Below are 22841 nucleotides of genomic sequence, written 5' to 3'. Positions count from 1 at the left end.
GGAGAAAAATAAAAATCTGCGTTTTTTACACTAACATGTAGTCCCATTGTTTAATTTTTAAGAGTGGTAAAAGGAGATAAAGCCCCCCAAAATGTGTAGCCCAATTTCTCTCGAGTATGTAAATACCTCATATGTTGACATAAAGTGCTCTGTGGGCTCACAACATGACTCAAGAGGGAAAGAGCAACTGTAGGATTTTTGAAAACGAATTTTGCTGTCAAGTTGCATTTAGGATGCCCCCATGGTGCCAGAACAGCAAAAAGAAAAAAAAAACTACACCCCTCAAGGAACGTAACAAGGGGTATAGTGAGTCTTAACACCTCGCAGGTGTTTGACGACTTTGCGTTGAAGTTGGACGCGAAAATGGAAAATTCGATTTTTAACACTAAAATGATGGTGTTACCCCAATTTTTTCTTTTTCACAAGGGATAATAGCAGAAAATGGACCCCAAAATTTGTAGCCCAATTTATCCTGATTAAGAAAATGCCCCATATGTGGACGTTAAGTTCTCTGCTGGCGCACTACAGTGCTCAGAAGAGAACGAGCATAAATTGGCTTTTTGAAATTGAATTTTGCTGAAATGGTCTTAGGGGGGCATGTTTCATTTAGAAAGTCCCCAGGGTGCCACAACATCAAAAATCCCCCCACATGGCATACTATTTTGGAAACTACACCCCTCAAGGAACGTAACAAATGGTATAGTGAACCTTAACACCTCGCAGGTGTTTGACGACTTTGCGTTGAAGTTGGACGTGAAAATGGAAAATTATATTTTTAACACTAAAATGATGGTGTTACTCCAAATTTTTCATTTTCACATGGTGTAATAGGAGAAAATGAACCCCACAATTTGAAGCCCAATTTTTCCAGGTTAAGAAAACGCCCCGTATGTATGTACAGGTCTCAGAAGAGAAGGAGCGCCATTGGACTTTTGGAGAGAGAATTTTGCTGGAATTGAAGTCGGGTGTCATGTACATTTACAAACCTCCCATGATGCCAGAACAGCAGAAACCCCCACATGTGACCCCATTTTGGAAACTACACCCCTAACAGAATGTAATAAGGGGTGCAGGGTGCATTTACACCCCACTGGCGTTTGACAGATCTTTGGAACAGTGGGCTGTGCAAATGAAAAATTAAATTTTTCATTTTCACGGACCATTGTTAAAAAAAAATCTGTCAAACACCTGTGGGGTGTAAATGCTCACTGTACCCCTTATTACATTCCGTGAGGGGTGTAGTTTCCAAAATGGGGTCACATGTGGGGGGAGTCCACTGTTCTGGCACTATGGGGGCTTTGTAAACACACATGGCCTTCAATTCCAGACACATTCTCTCTCCAAAAGCCCAATGGCCCTCCTTCTCTTCTGAGCATTGTAGTTTCCCCGCAGAGCACTTTACTTCCACACATGAGGTATTTATAAACTCAGAAAAATTGAGTTACAAATTTTGGGGGGCTTTTTTTCCTATTACCCCTTGTGAAAATGAAAAATTTGGGATAACACCAGCATTTTAGTGAAGAAAAGAAAAATTTTAATTTTCACTAGAGATGAGCGAACTTACAGTAAATTCGATTCGTCACGAACGTCTCAGCTCGGCAGTTGATGACTTATCCTGCATAAATTAGTTCAGCTTTCAGGTGCTCCCGTGGGCTGGAAAAGGTGGATACTGTCCTAGGAGACTCTTTCCTAGGACTGTATCCACCTTTTCCAGCCCACCGGAGCACCTGAAAGCTGAACTAATTTATTTAGGATAAGTCATCAACTGCCGAGCCGAGAAATTTGTGCCGAATCTAATTTACTGTAAGTTCGCTCATCTCTAAATTTTCACATCCAACTTTTAACGAAAATTTGTGAAACACCGGTTGGTGTTCAGGCTCACTATACCCCTTGTTACGTTCCGTGAGGGGTGAAGTTTCCAAAATGGGGTCACATGTGGGTATTTATTTTTTTGTGTTTAACTCAGAACCGCTGTAAAATCAGCCACCCCTATGCAAATCACCAATTTAGGCCTCAAATGTACATAGTGCGCTCTCAATCTGAGCCTTGTTGTGCGTCCACAGAACATTTTACGCCCACATACTGGGTATTTCTTTACTCAGGAGAAATTGCGTTATTTTTGGGATCTTTTTTCCTTCTTGTGAAAATGAAAACTATGGGCCAACACCAGCATGTAAGTGTAAATTGTTTGTTTTTTTTTTTTTTTTTTTTTTCTTTACACCAACAGGCTGGTGTAGACCCCAACTTTTCATAGGGGGAAAAAGGAGAAAAAGCCCCCCAAAGTTTGTTGGGCAATTTTTCCCGAGTACGAAAATACCCCATATATGGCCCTAAACTGTTTCCTTGAAATACGACAGGGCTCCGAAGTGAGAGAGCGCCATGTGCATTTGAGGCCTAAATTCGATATCTGCATAGGGACGGACCCAGATGCAAGAGTTAGACTTGCCTCGGATACCAAAATTACCCTACGGTAGTGTTTCCCAAACAGAGCGCCTACAGCTGTTGCAAAACTCCCAGCATGCCTGGACAGTCAATGGCTGTCCGGCAATACTGGAAGTTGTTGTTTTGCAACAGCTGGGGGCTCCGTTTTAGAAACCGTGCCGTACCAGAGGTTTCTCATTTTTATTGGGGGAGGGGAGGGGGGTGTAACTGTGTAAGGGTATGTGTATATGTAGAGTTTTACCCTTTATTTTGTGTAGTGTAGTGTTTTAAGGGTACATTCAGACTGCCGGGGGATTACAGCGAGTTTCCCGCTGGGAGTTTGAGCTGCAGCGGAAAATTTCCTGCATCTCTGACTTGCAGCGAGAGACTAACTGTAAACCCCCGCCCGTGTGAATGTACCCTGTACATTCACATTGGGGGGGGCAAAGCTCCAGCTGTTGAAAAACTACAGCTCCCAGCATGCCCTTTGGCTGTCTGTGCATGCTGAGGGTTGTGGTTATGCAACATCTGGAGGCACACTGGTTGCAAAACACTGAGTTAGGTTGGGAAACATTCTGTTTCCTAACTCAGTGTTTCCCAACCAGTGTTCCTCCAGCTGTTGCAAAACTACAACTCCCAGCATGCATGGTCTGTCAGTGCATGCTGTGAGTTATAGTTTTGCAACAGCTGGAGGCACACTGGTTGGGAAACATTGTCTGTTTCCTAACTCAGTGTGCCTCCATTTGTTGCAAAACTACAGCTCCCAGCATGCCCAGACTGCCGATGGGCATGCGTGGAGTTGTAGTTTTGCAAAATCTGGAAGAGCACAGTTTGGAGACCACTATACAGTGGTGCCCAAACGGTAGCGCTCCAGATGTTGCAAAACTACAAGTCCAAGCATGCCCAGACTGCCCAGGCATGCTGGGAGTTGTAGTTCTGTAACATCTGTCCCTTCAGATGTTGCAGTACTATACCTCCCAGCATGCCTGGACAGTCTCAGCATGCTGGGAGTTGTAGTTTTGCAACATCTGGAGGTCTATAGCTTAGAGACCACTGTATAGTGGTCTCCAAACTGTGCTCTTCCAGATCTTGCAAAACTAGAACTCCCAGCATGCTGGATCTCAGGACCCCCCAGGCATTTGCACGGGATGCCTACTGAATGCCCGCCGTCCTTAAGGTTAACCCCTTTACTCAACAGCCTGTTTTGACCTTAATAACCAAGGCAAATTTTCAAAATCTGACATGCGTCCACTTATTTGGTAATAACTTTGGAACGCTTTCAAATTTTTTTGTGACATATTGTACTTTACATTAGTGGTAAATTTTGATTGATATATTTAGAATTTTCAGGGACCAGTTCAGTTCTGAAGTGGAATTGCGGGGCCTTGTATGTTACCCCCATAAATCTCCCCATTTTGTAAAGTGCACCCTTTAAAGCAGTCAGTATTAAAGAAGCTTATTAACCCTTTATGCATTTCACAGAAATAAAAGCAAAGTGGAAGCAGAATTAAAAAAATTTTTTTTTTTTTTTTTTTTTTTTGTAGGTAAATAAAGAAATAAAACTTAAGATATATTCCCCGAATTCTGACATACTTAGAAATATCCTATATGTGGCCTTTGTGCGCTGTGTGTCTCTCACACAGGCCTCAGACATGAAGGCATGCTGTGTGGATTTTGGGGCATCCTTTTTGTTTAGGATATTTTGTTGGCATCATATAAAATTACAGGGGCCTTGGGGTGCAAAAATATTTTTGGGAGACAAGATGACTCTTTCATTGGTACCATTCTGGGGTACATGTGACACTGATCGTTTTTCTTTTTTTTTTTATGAGGTTGTATACATATTAAAACTATTCTGCGGTTGTTTTTTATTTTAATTTTTTAGGTAGTTCATCGTGAGGTATAAATGGCATGTTAACGTTACACTGCAGGTTGATACGATTACGGCGATACCAAATTTATATACTTTTTTTCTGCCATAACTATTATGGCATAACTATAACTCATGTTTGTAAGTCGCCGCATTCTGTGAGCTGTAACTTTTATTTTTTCACTGACGAAATTGTGTGTACACTTTTTTTTCTGCATGACAATTTAATGTATTTGGGGGGGGGGGCTATTTTTGCAGGTGTATTATACACATATATAATGTTATTTTATTTTTCACTTTTTTTATTTTTCAAATTTTTTCCACTTTTTTTCCACTTTTTTTTTCCTTTTTTCACACTTTTAATTTTTTAAATTTTTTTATATTATACACATGATTTAATGGAGTACACATCTGTGCTATTGGTCTGTCTGTACTGACATGATCACCGGCCGGGGACCGCTGTGATTGGTCCCTGGCCAGCTTCAGGGATGCTCTGCTGTTCAGCACAGTGGAGCTCAATAAACTGTGGCGCTGTGACAGTTTATTCTCATCAGGTACATGTACATGGTGATGCGGGAAATCATCCCTAATCACTACGTACATGTACCTGATTTTGCGGGAAGGGGTTATAGCGAACTTTTTCTCATTTGTTCAATATTTACTTTTTTATATATAAACCTTACTCATCTACTCTAATATTCTATGTAATAAATGTTATAGTTTTAGGTACATATAATATTTATTCTGTAGCGATGCTATCCTGCACTAGTCGTTAGAGCTGAATGCTGACACTGAGGAGACGCTGCAGAACTAGGTGTACCTCCTTTAGTCTGGACTGTAGGGGCACTCTATTATTCAATAAGGCAATTGTAGCTTAACACAGTGTTTTTTGATATATTGTCAAACATTTTGAGCTGAGTTTTAATATTTAGTATTTTAACTTTGTAGAATAATCAGGCAGATTTAGAAAATGCAACAGAAGTTCTGTCTGGATATCTGGAAAGGGATATTTCACAGGATTCCCTTCAAGACATTAAGCAAAAAGTACAAGATAAGTACAGGTGAGAATCTTTTGAAATTTTGACCTTTAGTGCATGTGTTTTTTTTTCTTTTAATAGTTTGTTTATGTGAAGCACGATTGTAGTTTCATTTCAGAAAATATTTGAGATTTCATATTTACAGTATCTTACATGAGTGCATGTGAAAACACTGAAGAATATATTTTAATTTGTCAACACTGAAGAAATGACACTTTGCTACAATGTAAAGTAGTGAGTGCACAGCCAGTATGTGTTTGTGGTTGCGTCCCCTCAAAATAACTCTCAAATAATAGATCCCAAGGATCAACGACCCAAGTGAGGGGTGGACTTAACATACGTTATTTATACTGCAACTCATCCTAATAGGACTGAGTAAAAAGGTCCACTTGTTATCCCTCACTGTAATTTAATAAAACGTAACTTTTATTTAGATAAATTATAATAGTGAGCTGGATTACTGTTGTCCAGCAGGACGAATACACTGAAAATTACATGGCACACCTGCAGTGTGTGCCGATAAACAGTGCTGATGCTGTAATTAAAATTCCTCACAAAGTCCCCCCTAACATGTTTTGTCACAGTTGTGACATCCTCAGAGGTTAATGGGGCAATGACAGTGAGACACGCCACATTGGGGGTTTATATAACCTCCCTCATTAAAGGAGTAGTCCAGTGGTGACTCAGTGGTGAGCAACTTATCCCCTATCCTAAGGATAGGGGATAAGTTGCAGATCGCGGGGGGTCCGACCGCTGGGGCCCCCTGCGATCTCCTGTACGGAGCCTCGACAGCCCGCGGGAAGGGGGCGTGTCGACCGCCGCACGAGGCGGCGGCCGACACGCCCCCTCAATACAACTCTATGGCAGAGTCGAAGCGCTGCCTTCGGCATTCTCCGGCGATGCCATTGAGATGTATTGAGGGGGCGTGTCGGCTGCCGCCTCGTGCGGGGGTCGACACCCGCTATCTGGGCAGAAAGCCGGGGCCCCGTACAGAGAGATCGCAGGGGGCCCCAGCGGTACGACCCCCCGCGATCTCAAACTTATCCCCTATCCTTAGGATAGGGGACAAGTTTTTCACCACTGGACTACCCCTTTAACAACTGTACTTTAATATTATAATTTATCTCCATAGGTAGGTATATAGACGGAGACAAATTATGAATGTTTAATTACAAAAGGGGAAGTAAGGTTTTCAGTATCCACTAGTCTTTATGGGTAAGTATTTATTGTATTTTAGATGACCATGTGTTAAAAAGGGGAATTCATACAGGACTAGAATAAATTGAAATAAAATCAACATAAATGTTATCTTCACCCTATTGTTACTTTGAGTCTCATTGTTGTATATTCCTAATCCATAAAAAGGAAGGAGTAGTTTTGACCTCTCCTCATCCTTACAGAGTGGCCTTTTGTAAATGTCAATGGTAGGACTCAGCTCATTCATTAAAAAATCTAAATTATATTAATTTGTGTCATACACTGGTAGTTCATAATACAACATATTCTATAAGAAAGCTGAGAAAGTGAAACACTCGTTCAAACCAACCGGACTTCTAGACTTCAATTTATAAATCCAAAAGGCTTCTTCCTTTAATAATTTCCGATTCAGGTTTCAACGTCTTGGACCTAAATTGCATTTTTGGATGCCCCAAAATTTGAGCAACATCGCATTTCCCCCATGGAAATCTCTAACATGTCTCGATAAGGGAGTGTCCATGGAGGTATTGATGGTACTAACGTGTTTAGATACCCTTCTCCGCAACTGCTGGATCGTTTTTTCCCATGTAAAGTTTTAGACATGGAATTGCATGGGCATTGGGCGCCACAGACTACCCCAGTTGTCTGACGGTTTATAAATGTTTTAATGCTATACTTCTTTTTATCCACAGGGTTGACAAATTCCTTCATTCTTGGCATGAACTTGCAAAAAGTAAATCAACCACAGGGATAGGACCCCGTGGTGGGTGATCTCAACCAGGTTTGTGTATTTGTTTCTGAAAAGAAACTATGCCGATACACTTCACGATCTGGTTTGACTTCTTAATAATTGGCTACGTGGTGTAGCTCTAGCTTTCGCATAGGCTTTATGGAACCATATTTAGGTTATCCACGATTCAAGAATCTTGTATATAATTTTTCACATTCTTTCTGAAAGGCTTCTTCATTTGAACAGTTTTTTATCCTGCAGGTATTGTCCTATTGGTATCCCTCTTTTAAGAGGGAGCTGGTGATGGTTTTTCCAATGTAGTAAACTTTTTGTTGATGTTTCTTTTCTATGGATGTTAATATGCACAGTTCCATCCAAGTCTAGTGATATTTCCAAGTCCCAAAAATTTATAGTGTTGAATTTCTGACGTGAATTTAATTCCTATATCATCCTACAAAAAAAAAGGGCACTCACCACTCTGCTGATAATTTCTCCTTTATTCAGTGGATCGTGAACATCAGTGCAGTAAGATGCTCGACAGGGGTGTGTTCCGGGGCTACGGTCCGTTTCTCACGATAGTTGCGCTTCAACAGGCCTGAGTGCCCTGCGTCTTTTCTTTTTTTGGAGGAAGCTACATTTTGTTACTTGTCACATAACCGCAGTGAGCACAACCGAAAACTGAGTTTATGGGATCTGCTTGAAGGTGAGCGTCACATATGTTTAAAGGACTAGTGCTTGAGCCGGGCAGTCCCGGGTATCTCTAGTGATTGGATCATTCCCAAAAAATCACATATGTTTAAAGGACTAGTGCTTGAGCCGGGCAGTCCCGGGTATCTCTAGTGATTGGATCATCCCAAAAAATCAAAATGTCATCAGTAAATCTACCCCAAAACAAAATGTGACCCCTGAACACAGAAAACTCAGAAAAAACAATAGTGTTCTCCCACCACCCAAGAAATAAATTAGCGTTATTTGGTGCCTTTAATTTGATAATATTTTCGATCAAAAAGAAAAAAATTGTGTGTGAGAGCAAAACGTATAATTGTAATAAAAAAAAATGATTGTGCCAATGATATTGTGTTCCCCTGGTGCTCAAAAAGTGACTTGTTGCCTGTATCCCTAAATCATGAGTGATATTCGTGTATAAAGAATCAACATCTAGACTTGCAATAAGCGTAGTTACAGGAAAGGTCAACTCTTGTAATTTGGTTACGACATCTTTAGTGTCGCACAGGTATGATGGCAGACTTGTTACAAACTGTATAAGAAAGTGATCAATATATAAGCTAACTCCCTGGGTGATATTGTCATTTCCCAATATAATTGGGCGATTAGGTAGGGGTGGGATTGTATAAAACCTTAAATTCATCCTTGGAGATTTTCCTATCCTTGGTGAAGGAAAATATAGATTTTATTAAAGACAAAACCCGAGTATTATGCTTTAAAACTTCATTTTACTGATCAGCAGCAAAAGCAAAAAATACATATTTTAGATTACAGAAAGAAAAAAACTTTGAGTACATAAGAATAGTGCAACCTAACATGTTTCTATGGTATTAACCAATCATAGAACAGTCTATAATATATAATTGACAGTTGCTATCAAATCCTCCTTCTTCTTTGCTGTGAAGTATAACCTTTCGGAATAACAGGAAACAGTTCCAAATTTCTTGGAGAAGAACTAGATGAAAATCAATTGTAGAAACCATAACTCTTCAGTGAAAGAATGTAGAAAGAAGATGAAGACATCTTGGTAGATAATGGTCTCTAACAGCTGTAAAAATAAAGACATAAAGAAAAAAACACATTATAGGGATGGGAAATAAGGGGGGGGGGATAATACTCATGTTTTGTCTTTAATAAAATCTATAGTTTCCTTCACCAAGGATAGGAAAATCTCCAATTTTATAACAAGACAAAACGCTCATATTATGCTATTTTAAAGCTGAGCATAAATAAGTAAAGTAATACAATAATATAATGAAATATAAAATCAATGTAATAAGACCATAGAAACATGGGAATCAGGTTTACAATAGAAAGTTTTGAAAGCAGAATCAGAGGACCAATTAGCTGCTTTAATAATGTCTGATAGAGAAGCTCCTGATTGGAATAATTTTGTCGAGACAGCTCCTCTGGTAGAGCGGGCGGTAAATTTGGAAATATCGATGCTAGCCAATTCCATATATTGTTTAACCCAACAGGCTAAAGTGGAAGATGAAACCGGATTATGAGGTTTACAAAATGAGATGAGTAATTGAGAAGAAGGAAGTCTCAGAGATTCAGTTCTAAATTCATAAGAACGTAAACAACGTACAACACAAAGTTTAGGGTGGTAAGGAAAGGCTGGATAAAAGACCGAATGTAGATTAGTTTTGGTACGTCTATAGACAGTAAAAAGGACGCCTTGAGGGGAGTATTGTCGTCTGGAGATATCAAGAGCTCGAACATCTTAAACACGTTTAACAGAAATAAGACAAAGGAGAACCGTAAGCTTAAAAGTAAGACATTTGAGAGATAATGAATCATTGTCATCCCAGGATGTAAAAAGATCTAGAAGAACATTTACATCCCAAGTGGAATTATATTTGGGTAAAGGAGGACGTCGAAATCTAATGCCCCATAGAAGTTTGCAAACTAGGGGATGTTTGCTAACGGGAATGGAATCAAAAGGAGGATGTCTGGAAGAAATGGCAGAACAATATAAATGAATCGTTCGATAAGCTTTACCAGCATCGAAAGATGTAAGATGTCAGATATAGATGCTTGTAAGGGATCCAGATCCCATTGAGAGCACCAATGAAGCCATAGTTTCCAGGCTGATCTGTAAGCAGATCTGGTACCTGGAGCCCAAGCGTCTGATAAGAGTTCTCTAGTTGAGATAGAAAATGGTGAGATAGGTCTGGAAGACCGGAGATCAACCAAGCAATTAGAGGCATTTGGTTCGTTGTGATTAAAGGATGAAAGTTCCCTAGAGGATCCTGGAGAAGATCCGGAATAGTAGGAAGTATGCAAGGAAAATCTATGAGTTGATGAAGAATTTGAGGAAACCACGATTGAGTTGTCCACCATGGAGTGATGAGAACTAGTGTGGATTTCCGAATAGTTGTTTGAAGAAGTAAGCGAGGAATAAGATTGAATGGAGGGAAAGCGTAAAGGGTTTTCGGAGGCCAAAATTGGAGGAAAGCATCTACGCCCAGAGCTTCTGGGTCTGGTCTCCAACTGAAGAACTGTGAAATTTGGCGGTTCAAACGAGAAGCGAACATGTCTAGATGTAGTGGACCCCATAGTTGATCGATATGCTGAAATACATGAGGATGAAGTCTCCAGTCGCTGAAGTCTGTTAGAAAACGGGAGTTCCAATCTGCTATTGTGTTGGAAATTCCCGGAAGGTATTCCACTTTCAGTGTGATATGTCTCTCCAGACAAAAATGCCAGAAATCTTTGGCAATTTCTGCAAGGGTTTTGGAGGTCGTTCCTCCCAGATGATTTATGTATTGGACAGCCGAAATGTTGTCCATGCGTAAAAGGATACAGCAATGGGAGGAATCTTTGGCAAAACTCTTGAGTGCAAAGGAGCCGGCCAAAAGCCCCAAGCAATTGATGTGGAGGAGAGATTCCGATGGAGACCATTTCCCTCCAGTAGAAAGAGCCGCAACATGCACCCCATCCCAATAGATTCGCATCTGATTCTATGACAATGTCCGGATTCGGATGGAAGATTGTTTTTCCATTCCAAGATTGAATGTGTGTGAGCCACCAATGAAGTTCCTCTTTTGCATCCGAGGAAAGACTAACTTCGTCTGAGTAACCTAGGCCTATTCTGAGATGACAGATTTTTAAGCGTTGAAGAGCCCGATAATGAAGAGGGGCTGGAAAAATTGCTTTAATGGATGCTGAAAGAAGGCCCACAATCCGAGCAATGGATCTGAGAGATATAAGATCCTTGCGAAGAATTTGACGAATCTCTTTCCGGATGGTTTTCAAACGTCTGGGAGGTAGACTCAAAGTGGTTGACCGAGTATCGATCAAAAAATCTAGAAATTCTAACTCCTAAGATGGTAGAACAGATTTTTTGTGATTGATTAGAAAACCTAAACTTTCCAGAAGAAAGTCCAGTTCATGTGATGAAGGAGAGACTCTGTTTGAGCCATGATGAGGATGTCGTCGAGGTATATGATAAGGGGCGGATGACAGGCCGAAAGGAAGGCAAGTGAATTGCCATTTCTGATTTTTCCATAGACACTGGAGAAAAATCTGGAAGGAAGGATGAATTGGAATTGTCAGATATGCATCCTTCAAATCTATCTTTACTAACCAGTCGTCTTTTAGAAGCAAATCTCTTAAGAGATGAATACCTTCCATTTTGAAGTTTCTGTAGACCACTAAGTTGTTTAGGACTTTCAGATTTATTACAGGTCTGTGACCCCCGTCTATCTTTTTTTTACCAGAAAGAGGTTGCTGATGAAACCTGGTGAGTTGATCGGAACTGGAATGATGGCCTGTTTTGAAATTAATTTTTATTTCCGAATCTATTAAGGTTTGGTCTGGCATAGAAAATTTTATGGGATGAGGATGGCAATATTGAACAGGGGGAGAAGTGATTTCTATTTGGTAACCTGACACAACATTTAGTATCCATGAGTCTGCAGTAATCATACTCCAGTTTTTCAAAAAATGAATGAGTCTTCCGCCCAATGGAATGTTCAGGGAAGAGTGAGGGGGACTAACCTGATGATGGTCTGGAACGTGGCATGCCCCGTTGAACTCTGGTGTGCCATGGTCTGGATCGATAAGGGAAGAAGGGAGTCTAGTATGGAGAGTAAGGAGACCACTGCCTGCGTCCCAGCTGATCGGAACATCGTGATTTTATCGCGATGTCCCGATCAGCCCGACTGAGCTGCCGGGAAGCATTTACTTTCGTTTTCAGATGCAGCGATCAACTTTGATCGACGCGTCTGAAGGGTTAACAGCGCGCGGCACAACGATCGGTGCCGTACGCTATTAGCCCAGGGTGTGAAGACTGCACCGCTGCCGTACGCTATTAGCCCAGGGTGTGAAGACTACGCGCTGCACCGCATATGTGCCGAAAAATAGAGACCGTGAGTACCCCGCTGAGCGGTTTTCACCCCTATCCCTAGCCTTGCCTCCCCTATAGTAGGATCAATTGGCTGAATGGGATTTTCTCTTGCATTTTTTCCTTTTAGGTAATCTGACATGCCCATGGAAGGCTGTGAGTAAATGCATAAAATATGGGGAGGATTTTCGTTTGCAGGAACGAGTACTATGAAGTGTATATACAATATGTGTATCTTTCTTCTTCTCCTCTATAGGTTCCTGTGGTCTCGCGGCTGAATCATATATCCATCTGGCTGGGTTTTTCATTAAGATTTAAAAAGGCATGCCTGATACCATGGGCTGCCATCCCCCCTGGATATATTATGATTGAGTAGTAATTTTCACATGTAACACCAAATTCTTGGACTGAACATAAGTGTGTGGCTTTTCTGCACTATAGCACCACACTAGTTCGGCCACTACATAAGCTTTACCCCTGATGACGTCACTATAATGTGACAGAAACGCGTTGGGCATCCTTATGTTGAGGTGTATAATTCTTGATACTATTCTGTTGAGTTGTCCATGATGAGGCTGGATTTTTAGCTCCCGGATAACTATTGTTCACTATTGATATCCATGGAAGGACTGCTATAGCCTTCTTTTGAATATATTCGGCCATTTTTTAGACTTTGGTCTACACACTTGGTTACACTTGGTTTTGTTATTTGATTTTTTATCTATAATCAGTAAAAGCTAAGTTTTAGTTTCTCCCCTTTCTTGCCTCATTACTAGTGCAAGATCTGTCTTTTCACTAATTTCTTTGGGAGTTTTGTTCACATTATTATTTTGGTCCTTACTGCTGGACCCATTATTGTAAAAGCAGCCATTAATAATAGCCCAGGGTGTGACCCCGTTTTTCACACCGGGACCGGGCTTAAGGGCGCCCTGAGTACTTAAGAGGTTAAATTTAGAATTTTTGTCAGATGACATAAAAGGTCCATAAGTTTGTCCTGACAATTCCGAAAGGCACGGTCAACCCCTTTTTTTGTTTTTTTTTGCCTGATTTCATAAGGAATTTTATGAGAATAGGATCCAGTTCGGGTGTGAGAGAAGAATTATGGGGAAGGGTAGGCCGAGGGCACTCGGCTTTTAGTTTGTTTCGGGTGGATTTATCTAGGCTCTTTTGAACCCTAGCATACATGAATTTTTCCACCTTAGAATCAGGAATCCATTCACCTGATCGAGGGTGGCGGATTAAAACAGGATCAAAAATTTCAGAATCTGAATTTTCTGAATATACTTCCTGAACTTCAGGGTCATTGTGCACTTCTCCACTTTCATTGGATGAACTTGCGTTCCTCATCATCAGAAGATGGTTCTCTAAAATAATCAGGTTTTGCCCGGTGTACGGATATCTTAGCCCTTTTTGTATGGATCTCCTCTTGGGCAGAGGGTAGGGTGTGTTTTAGGTATAACACAATCAGTATGATCGGTGTCCGATCATTTCTTATGAGAAGTATCCTGGCGAACCTTTTTAATGTGATGAGATCTGAAGTATGGTGTCTTTTACAGACAGCTTTTTTAGGCATTTGATGGCCTTTGGCTAGTTGGGATACAGAATTGACAGGAGACCAATATTGTTCTGTGGGAGTGGATGGTCCTGCCTAATTAGGGTTAATTGGAACATGGTGAGAGAGTGCCATAGAAATTGATTTATTAAAGCTATCTTGTAGCATAGATACAGCGGATTGAACCGCAGATTGGAATGATTTTGCAACCGATTGATCAACCAGATTTTGTATGTGATCCTGGTTGGCGGTGTCAGAAGTCAGAGATGAGGTATGAGCATCTCTATTAGGAGCTCTATTGTATTCAGACATATTTGATGAGGTGCAATACAATGAATATCTATATATAATTTAAGAAACAATTGAAGAGGTAATAATAGATCTGAAATAATTTTAAATACAGATCTATTAAAATTAATAGGTTATTAAAACAGTGGGAGCACAATGGATCTGAGGTAAAATAAATGACAACTGTTATAATGAATAAAAATCGCCACAAGGTGGCAGTACAGGTTAATAAATCGAGCAACTAATGCTAGAAATAGGAAATTAGCTGAAAAGATTATAATTTAGTAAAATTTCACCACAAGATGTTAAGGGGCGGTAGGGAGTAGTGTATATTAGATCTTTCCTCACAGACGCTTCGGAGAGAGTGAGAGGAATATACTGCGTCACAAGACAGGTGATCACCACTCTGTAACGTGAGGATCTCGCGAGATGCCAACTGTCAGCGCTCGGAGAAGAAAAAGAAGATGGCGGCGATGACGCAGTAAAGAAAAGACTGAGAAACCGGAGGGAGAAGAAAGAAGATTCCGGAGCCTGAACGGAGGGTCGGAATACAAAGAATGAACGTAGGTAAGTAAAATACAGTATCGGAGACCATATAACACATGAAATGGAGTTGAACAATTAAGGAGGATATAAGAAGGATTAAATAATAGGCTGAAATAGAGGGGAAAAATGGGAAATTGTAATAAGAAAAAGGGGGTTATAATGAAAAAACAATATGGGTATATAGGAATAGGGAAAAACGTGTATAGAGAAACAAAGGTGTGTATGTATGTGTATATATATATGTGTGTGTATATATAGATAAAATAATCGGAAAATGAAAATAAAGTTATTATTTTAATAAGAATTAATAAATATCAAAATATAATGTAAATAAATTTAAATAAAATTATAAAGAAATACTATATGTGAAAATAATGAAAAAATCTTTTGATACAGCAATTAAATAACACAATACTTTTCTGCTGAGCAGCAAAAGGAGGATTTGATAGCAACTGTCAATTATATATTATAGACTGTTCTATGATTGGTTAATACCATAACAACATGTTAGGTTGAGCTATTCTTGTGTACTCAACGTTTTTTCTTTCTGTAATATCTAATATACGTATTTTTTGCTTTTGCTGCTGATCAGTAAAATGAAGTTTTAAAGCATAATATGAGCGTTTTGTCTTGTTATAAAATTAATTCTTCATCCTTCGCTGTTGTGAGTATTATTCTCAATTCCTTATTGAATTCCTCCACTGGATTCTTAGGAAGAATTGTATAAGTGCATCTATCCTCTAGTAGTGTCATTACCGTCGTCTTATAATCTCCTTTGCCCATAAGGATGATATTTCCTCCCTTGTCTGCTGGTTTGCAGACAAGGGAGTCATTGTTCACCAGTTCTTCTAAGGCTTTCTTTTCTTCTACTGAGATGTTAGTGTCTCATGTCAGGCTGTATTTTGGAGACTTCTTGGCACGCCATATTGGCAAATGTGTCAATATTTGGAAATTGAGACAGACTTGGTGTCGTGGTGGATCTGGGACATAAGTTGGAAAAGGGTGGACTCATTACAACCCCCTCTTCATTCTCCCTTTCTAGATTCTCTAAAATCTGAATGGCATTCCTTTCTCTTTGATGCATGCTAGCGATCAAAAAGTCTAAGCAATTTAAAAATGGTACCGATAAAAACTTCAGATCATGGCGCACAAAATTTGCCCTCATACCGGCCCGTACTCGGGAAAAATAAGTTATAGGGGTCAGAAGATAACAATTTTAAACATATACATTTTCCTGCATGTGGTTATGATTTTTTTTTTTTGGGAAGTAATACAAAATCAAACATATATAAGTAGGGTATCATTTTAACCGTATGGACCTTCAGAATAAAGATAGGATGTAATTTTTACCGGAAAATGCAATGCGTAGAAATGAAAGCCCCCAAAATTTACAAAATTGCATTTTTTTTCTTCGATTTTGTCACACAATGAATTTTTTTTCCGCTTCGATGTGGATATTTTGGTAAAATGACTAATGTCACTGCAAAGTAGACTTGGTGGCGCAAAATATAAGCCATAATATGGAATTTTAGGTGCAAAATTGAAAGCGTCATGATTTTTAGAAGGTGATGAGGAAAAAGTGAAAAATGCAAAAATGGAAAAACCCTGAGTTCTTAATGGGTTAAAAGAGGGATACCAATAGGATAAAACCTGCAGGCTAAAAGAAACTGTTCAAATGAAGAAACCTTTCAGAAAGAATGTGAAGAATTATATACAAGACTCTTGAATTGTGGATACCCTAAAAAATGGCTTCATAAAGCTTATGCGAGAGCTAGAGCTACGCCACGTAGCCAATTATTAAGAAGTCAAACAAGGTCGGGAAGTGGGACTCAAAAAGTCATCCGGTGTATTGGAACTTATGATTCCAATAACAAACAAGTCTTAAAGATTGGCCACTCCTTACCAGTGATGCGGACCTCAAAGAAGTGTTACCGAATAGACCAGCCATTACATTCCATCGAGTACCTAAGGAATTTCTGGTACATAGTTTCTTTTCAGAAACATATGCACAAACCTGGTTGAGATCACCCACCACGGGGTCATATCCCTATGGTGGATGTACTTTTTGCAAGTTCATGCCAAGAATGAAGGAATTTGTCAACCCCGTGGATAAAAAGAAGTATAGCATTAAAACATTTATAAACTGTCAGACAACTGAGGTAGTCTATGTGGCCCAATGCCCATGTCCAAAACTTTACATGGGAAAAACGATCCAGCAGTTGTGAAGGATATCTAAACACGTTAGTACCATCAATACCCACATGGACACTACCTTGTTGAGACATGTTAGAGATTTCCATGGGGGCAATGCTGTATTGCTCAAATTTTGGGGCATCCAAAAATGCAATTTAGGTCCAAGACGTGGAAACCTGAATCGGAAATTATTAGAGGAAGAAGCCTTTTGGATTTATAAATTGAAGTCTAGAAGTTTGGTTGGTTTGAACGAGGGTTTCACCTTCTCAGCTTTCTTATAGAATGTGTTGTATTATGAACTACCAGTGTATGACACAAATTAATATAATTTAGATTTTTTTAATGAGCTGAGCCCTGCCATTGACATCTAAAAAAGGCCACTCTGTAAGGATGAGGAGGTCAAAACTACTCCTTCCTTTTTATGGATTAGGAATATACAACAATGAGACTCAAAGTAACAATAGGGTGAAGATAACATTTATGTTGATTTTATTTGTTTATTCTGGTCTTGTATGAATTCCACTTTTTACCACATGGTCATATAAAATACAATAAATACTTACCCATAAAGACTAGTGGATATTAAAAACCTTACTTCCCCTTTTGTAATTAAACATTCATAATTTGTCTCCGTCTTTATACCTACCTATGGAGATAAATTATAATATTAAAGTACAGTGAATATTGACACAGAATACCTCTCAATCATCCTTAAATTACAAGTTCGTTGTTGCACTATGATTGAGCTCAAAGTTTTCCCGCATGTGTGGCAAGTCGGGCATGCGCGGAGCCTCTCTGTATATACAAACGAGGAAAGTGGATCGCGCATGCGTGAAAAACACGCAGGTGCAATAGAACATTGCGATAGCACTTTGTTTACAAAGGCGGGAACATGCACACAAAAAAGCAGGCGCAGAATGAGAAACTAGGAGGATCGACCGCGTACATCGGGACCTGTGTGAATGACTGAGTTCCGGTGAGTGGTGAAAAGGTGGAGGAATCCTCATTTAGAAATGGTGATTGACAGGTGTGAGGAGGAATTAGGGAATGGGTTTTAACTCAAATGGGAGACAGTTCCTTGATTGGTTAACCCAACGGATCTTAGCATAGGTTTAAAAGCCTGTCTATAAACAAAGCAAGTGGTGAGTGGTTGGAATCTGAAGGAGTGGCCATGATGTTAATGAGGGGAGGTTATATAAACCTCCTATGTGGTGTGTCTCACTGTCATTGCCTCATTAACCTCTGAGGACGTCACACCTGTGAAGAAACATGTTAGGGGGGGCTTTGTGAGGAATTTTAATTACAGCAACAGCACTGTTTATCGGCACACACTGCAGGTGTGCCGTGTAATTTTCAGCGTATTCGTCCTGCTGGACAACAGAATATAACAGTGATCTAGTGCAGATGATGCTGGGTTTTTAATTCACTCACTATTATAATTTATCTGTATAAAAAATTAACCCTCAAAATAACTCTGCACACTTCCATTAATGTGTAAACCTTGGCAACAGAAGTGAGTACACCCCTGTCCAAATGGAGCCCAAAATGTCAATATTTTGTGTGGCCACCATTATTTTTAAACACTGCCTTAAGCCTGTTGGGCATGGCGTATACCAGAGCTTCACAGGTTGCCACTGAAGTCTTCTTCCACTCCTCTGTGATGACATCATGGACATGGAGCTGGTGGATGTTAGAAACTTTGCGCTCCCTCCAACTTCCATTTTCAAGATGCCCTACAGATGCTCAATAGGGTTTAGATCTGTAGAAATGTTTGGCCAGTCCATCACCTTTATCCTCAGCTTCATTAGCATGGCAGTGGTCTTCCTGGTGTGTGTTGGGTTTGTTATCATGTTAGAATACTTCCTTGCTGCGCAGTCTCCGAAGTGAGGTATGTCACAGTACATGTTGGCATTTATGGTTCCCTCAATGAACCGTAGCTCCCCAGTGCCAGCAGTCCCAGACCATGAAACGCCCACTGCCATTATTGACTATAGGCAAGATACGAGTGTCTTGTCTTTGTACTCCTTACCTGGTTGCCGCCACACCATCTGACTTAGTTTATCTTGAACCACAAGACATAGGGCCAGTAATCCATGTCCTGTTTGTGGTCTATTTAGTGCATCATCTTTAGAAGAGGCTTCCTTCTGGGACAACAGCTATGCAGACCACTTTGATGCAGTGTGCAGCATATGGTCTGAGAACTGAAAGGCTGCCCTCTTCAACCTCTGCAGCAATCATATGTCTATTTTCCAAAGACCACCTCTGGAAACTATGCTGAGCACATGCACTCAACTTCTTTGGTCGAAAACTGCTTGTACTGAGTGGAATTGGTCATGTAAAACCGCTGTATAATCTTGCCCACCCTGCTGCAGCTCAGTTTCAGGGTCTTGGCAATTTTATAGTCTAGGCCAGTGTTTCCCAAACAGGGTGCCTCCAGATGTTGCAAAACTACAACTCCCATCATGCCTGGACAGCCTTTGGTAACCTTTGGCTGTCCAGGCATTCTGGGAGTTGTAGTTTTGCAACACCTGAAGGCAGCCTGGTTGGGAAACATTTGTCTAGGCCATCTTAATGTTTGTTTTATAGAGAGTTCTTTGCTGGGAGGTACCATGTTAAACTTCCAGTGACCAACGTAAGAGTGTGTGAGAGTGATAACCAAATTTAAGACACCTGATCCCGATTCACACCTAGAACTTAAAGGGGTACTCTGGCCCTGAGACATCTTATCCCCTGTCTTATCCCCTATCCAAAGGACGACCAGGTGGCGACCACGGGGCCGGAGTATCGTGACGTCACGACTCCGCCCCCATGTGCCATCACCCCCCGCTATGCAAGTGTATGGGAGGGGGCGTCACGCCCCCTCCCATAGACTTGCATAGTGGGGGGTGACATCACACTCCGGCTGAGTCGTGACATCACAACACTCCGGCCCCCGTTGTCTCCACCTGGCTGTTTGTGAGCTGGCACTGTGGCTTGCTGCTCAAACAGGTGGGTGGCGGATACAAGATTGCTGGGGTCCCCAGCGGTGAGACCTCTTATCCCCTATCCTTTGTATAGGGTATAAGATGTCTCAGGGCCGGAGCACCCCTTTAACACTGAGTCACATGACACTGAAGAGGGAAAATGGCTAATAGAGCCCAATTCGGACATTTCCACATAGGGATGTTCTCACTTTTGTTGCCAAGGCTTAGACATTTATGGCTGTTGTTATTTTGTGGGGACACAACATTAATCACTGTTATACAGGCTGTGCACTACTTTACATTATAGCAGAGTGTCCTTTCTTCAGTGTAATAAAATATGTACAAAAATGTGAGGGGTGTACTCACTTATGTGAGATACTGGGGGGGTTTATTTAGCCAAGCAATTAGACCCCCACCAATAAAAACATTTGGTTAGTAATAAGATCATATTTAGTATCTGACTCTAATCAGATGAACAAAATTTAGGATGTATCAGTGGATATTGAGGAGCAAATACTTCTGCTTAAAGAACTTTGTTAAAGCTGTTCTTCCATCCAGTGATGGCTAACAATACACATTCAGATAGAAGCTAAGAGCTCAATCTATAGCAGTAGACACAGCAAAAAGCCCTAATAGATCATTTTTATCAGCAAATCTTAAGGGCTTTCATATTACTACAGGAATCTTGTCTATTGCTGTTTGATTTATTAGTTGTGTCAGTAGATCTTTTCATTGTAACCTAGCCTGTTTTTTTTTTCTTCCTTCCCTTAGATACTGCGAGAGTAGGAGGCGGGTTCTGCTTCTTCATGTGCACGAAGGTTATGAAAAGGACTTGTGGGAATATATTGAGGACTGAGCCGTCTCCACAGACCAACCTCTGTTGCCACCTGACACTAGATTTCAAATCCCATTAAATGCATCTCTGCCCCAAGAGGCTGGTCCCCGCACATTCAGCCGTTTCCTTTTCAATTTCTTGCTCTCATCTCTTCCGCTCCTACCAGATTTTTCCCCCTCCTTTTTTTTTGTTAACAGAAAGTTTAAGTAAATTATATTGTAATAATAAAAAGAAAGCAGTTAGCAGAGGCAGTGGTTTGACAGTATTGTAGGCTTATTTAACCCCTTGGCAAACAGTGACTGGGAAAGCACTGATCTGCATGTAAAATTGTTTGATAAGGCGTTGCTAGTTACTTTGAGCACCAAGGGGTTAAAATGTGTGCAGCACCTCAGCTATTTGCAAATGCTTTCTCCTAACTTTGGCTTTCCATGATCAGGCTGATTTCCCTTCTACTACCCCCTCAAGAGAGTTTCCCTTCATTCTTTATACCATCTTGCGAGCCTCGTTTCTTATGTCTCCCCTGTTAAATCAGTCTGCTTCTCTGCCAGTTCTCCCCCTTTTCTCTGTTTCCTTTTTATCTTCAGACTGCCCCTCAGCACCTTTTCTATTCCTGGGTTGGAGCTGAACTGCTTTGAAAAGTTGAAAAAATAGAAGAAAAAATAAAAAAAATAGCTTTGTACATGACTTTTAAAAACAAAACAAGATTAAACTGAACAGAAGACAGCAGTATTTTTCAACCTTGTAAATAGTGCATCTGCATGAGAAGGGTTGAGGTGGGACGCATGGTGTTTGCATCATGTTTAAGAACAAAACAGGAAAAAAATATTTATTCTTTCTTGAAGATCATAAGTCCTGGCTGTGCTGTTTATTCTTGGGATCTTTTTGACTGGGCAATGTGTCTACACAGTCCAAAAAGATCTTCCCAGTTGCCACAATTACCACTTCATAGAGAATGTCTGTTGCGTACACTGCATTAAATCTGGCTGTGCTGGCTGAAATAACATTTCCAGGGAGGCACTGTATGGGATTGAGATTGGATGCCTCTAGATATTAGGACTCCATTGACTATTTTACTTGAAGTGATTTAAATGAGAATGAGTGGAGGGACATTGTGCTTGAATTGGACATAACATTCTGGCAGTTTGTCTCTGTACTGAGTATTTTTGCTAATGTGTTGCTACAGAGTGCCTGCAGAATTCTGAGAGTTGACCGTAAGTGAGCATTGTACAGCAGGCGAACATAATTATTTTTGCCTCTGATATTACAGCAAACAATACATTTGAACAGGAAGAATCAAACACAAAAGGGTTAACTATACTAAGAATACATTTTGTTAAATGTGTTATACAACTGTTGGTGAAAGTTTTCTTTCAAGAGCTGCTCACATAATGTTTATTAAATTTGGTGAGACCAAATGATGAAAGTGAAAACTTTGTTCCCCCTTCCCACAGTATTATGCATTGGGTGTTTCTGGATGACCAGAGAAACTGTGTAGACAATATAATGGCACCTGAATGACATAATGAAGAAGATCAGTGGATTACTGCTTGATATCATCTTGTCAGAAACCCATCTTCAACTGTCACACCACACTCATCCGCAAGCAATATATTAGTAGAACTGCTTTTTTTCATATTTTAGGTGCATTAGAAGTGTACTTAAAGGGAAAATTAGAAATATCAAAATTTTTGGCTTTAAAAAAAGACAAATTTGTTTTACCAATTATAGGTGGTTTTGACATTGGCACCAATTTTAAGGGATTATTATATTTCTCTTGCTTTTGTTATTAGACTAAATTGAATGTATAAAGGTTTTTCCAGTCTTTAAATATGATGTGAAAATGGTTTACCTGAAGTAAGATTTATCATTTAATAACGTACTCTCTGTAGCTGCAATGCCTCTGTAAGCCATTCTCATATGCAGTCACATGACCATGCGCCTGGTGTTTATCTCCCCGCTCAGTAGTACTAGACATAATAGATAACATGCCTTAATCCCCACTACTCTGTGGCACCTCCCCTTCCTATATCTGGAGGGATTGTGTTTCACATTCCTCACAGCAGGTAATTCTGTGAAGACCGTGCACAGTAAAACTATTGAGCCAGAATTTTTGTGTAATTTGCAAGACAAGA

General features: G+C 40.2%; 1 protein-coding gene across 1 annotated transcript in view; it reads left to right on the top strand.

The window, feature by feature from the left end:
• Positions 1-22537, top strand: part of ARIH1 (ariadne RBR E3 ubiquitin protein ligase 1) — an 89976-nt gene extending 67439 nt beyond the window's left edge. Inside the window, exons 13-14 of the mRNA XM_056572791.1 lie at positions 5240-5352; positions 20646-22537. Coding sequence (XP_056428766.1) covers positions 5240-5352; positions 20646-20730 — 198 coding nt within the window. The 3' untranslated portion in view covers positions 20731-22537. The remainder of the gene's footprint in view (positions 1-5239; positions 5353-20645) is intronic.
• Positions 22538-22841: the final 304 nt, after the last annotated feature.

The sequence above is a fragment of the Hyla sarda genome, chromosome 4 (assembly GCF_029499605.1).
Source record: "Hyla sarda isolate aHylSar1 chromosome 4, aHylSar1.hap1, whole genome shotgun sequence".
Lineage (NCBI taxonomy): Eukaryota > Metazoa > Chordata > Amphibia > Anura > Hylidae > Hyla > Hyla sarda.
The sequence above is the reverse complement of the archived record's forward strand: the minus strand, read 5'-3'. Positions and strand labels throughout refer to the sequence as shown.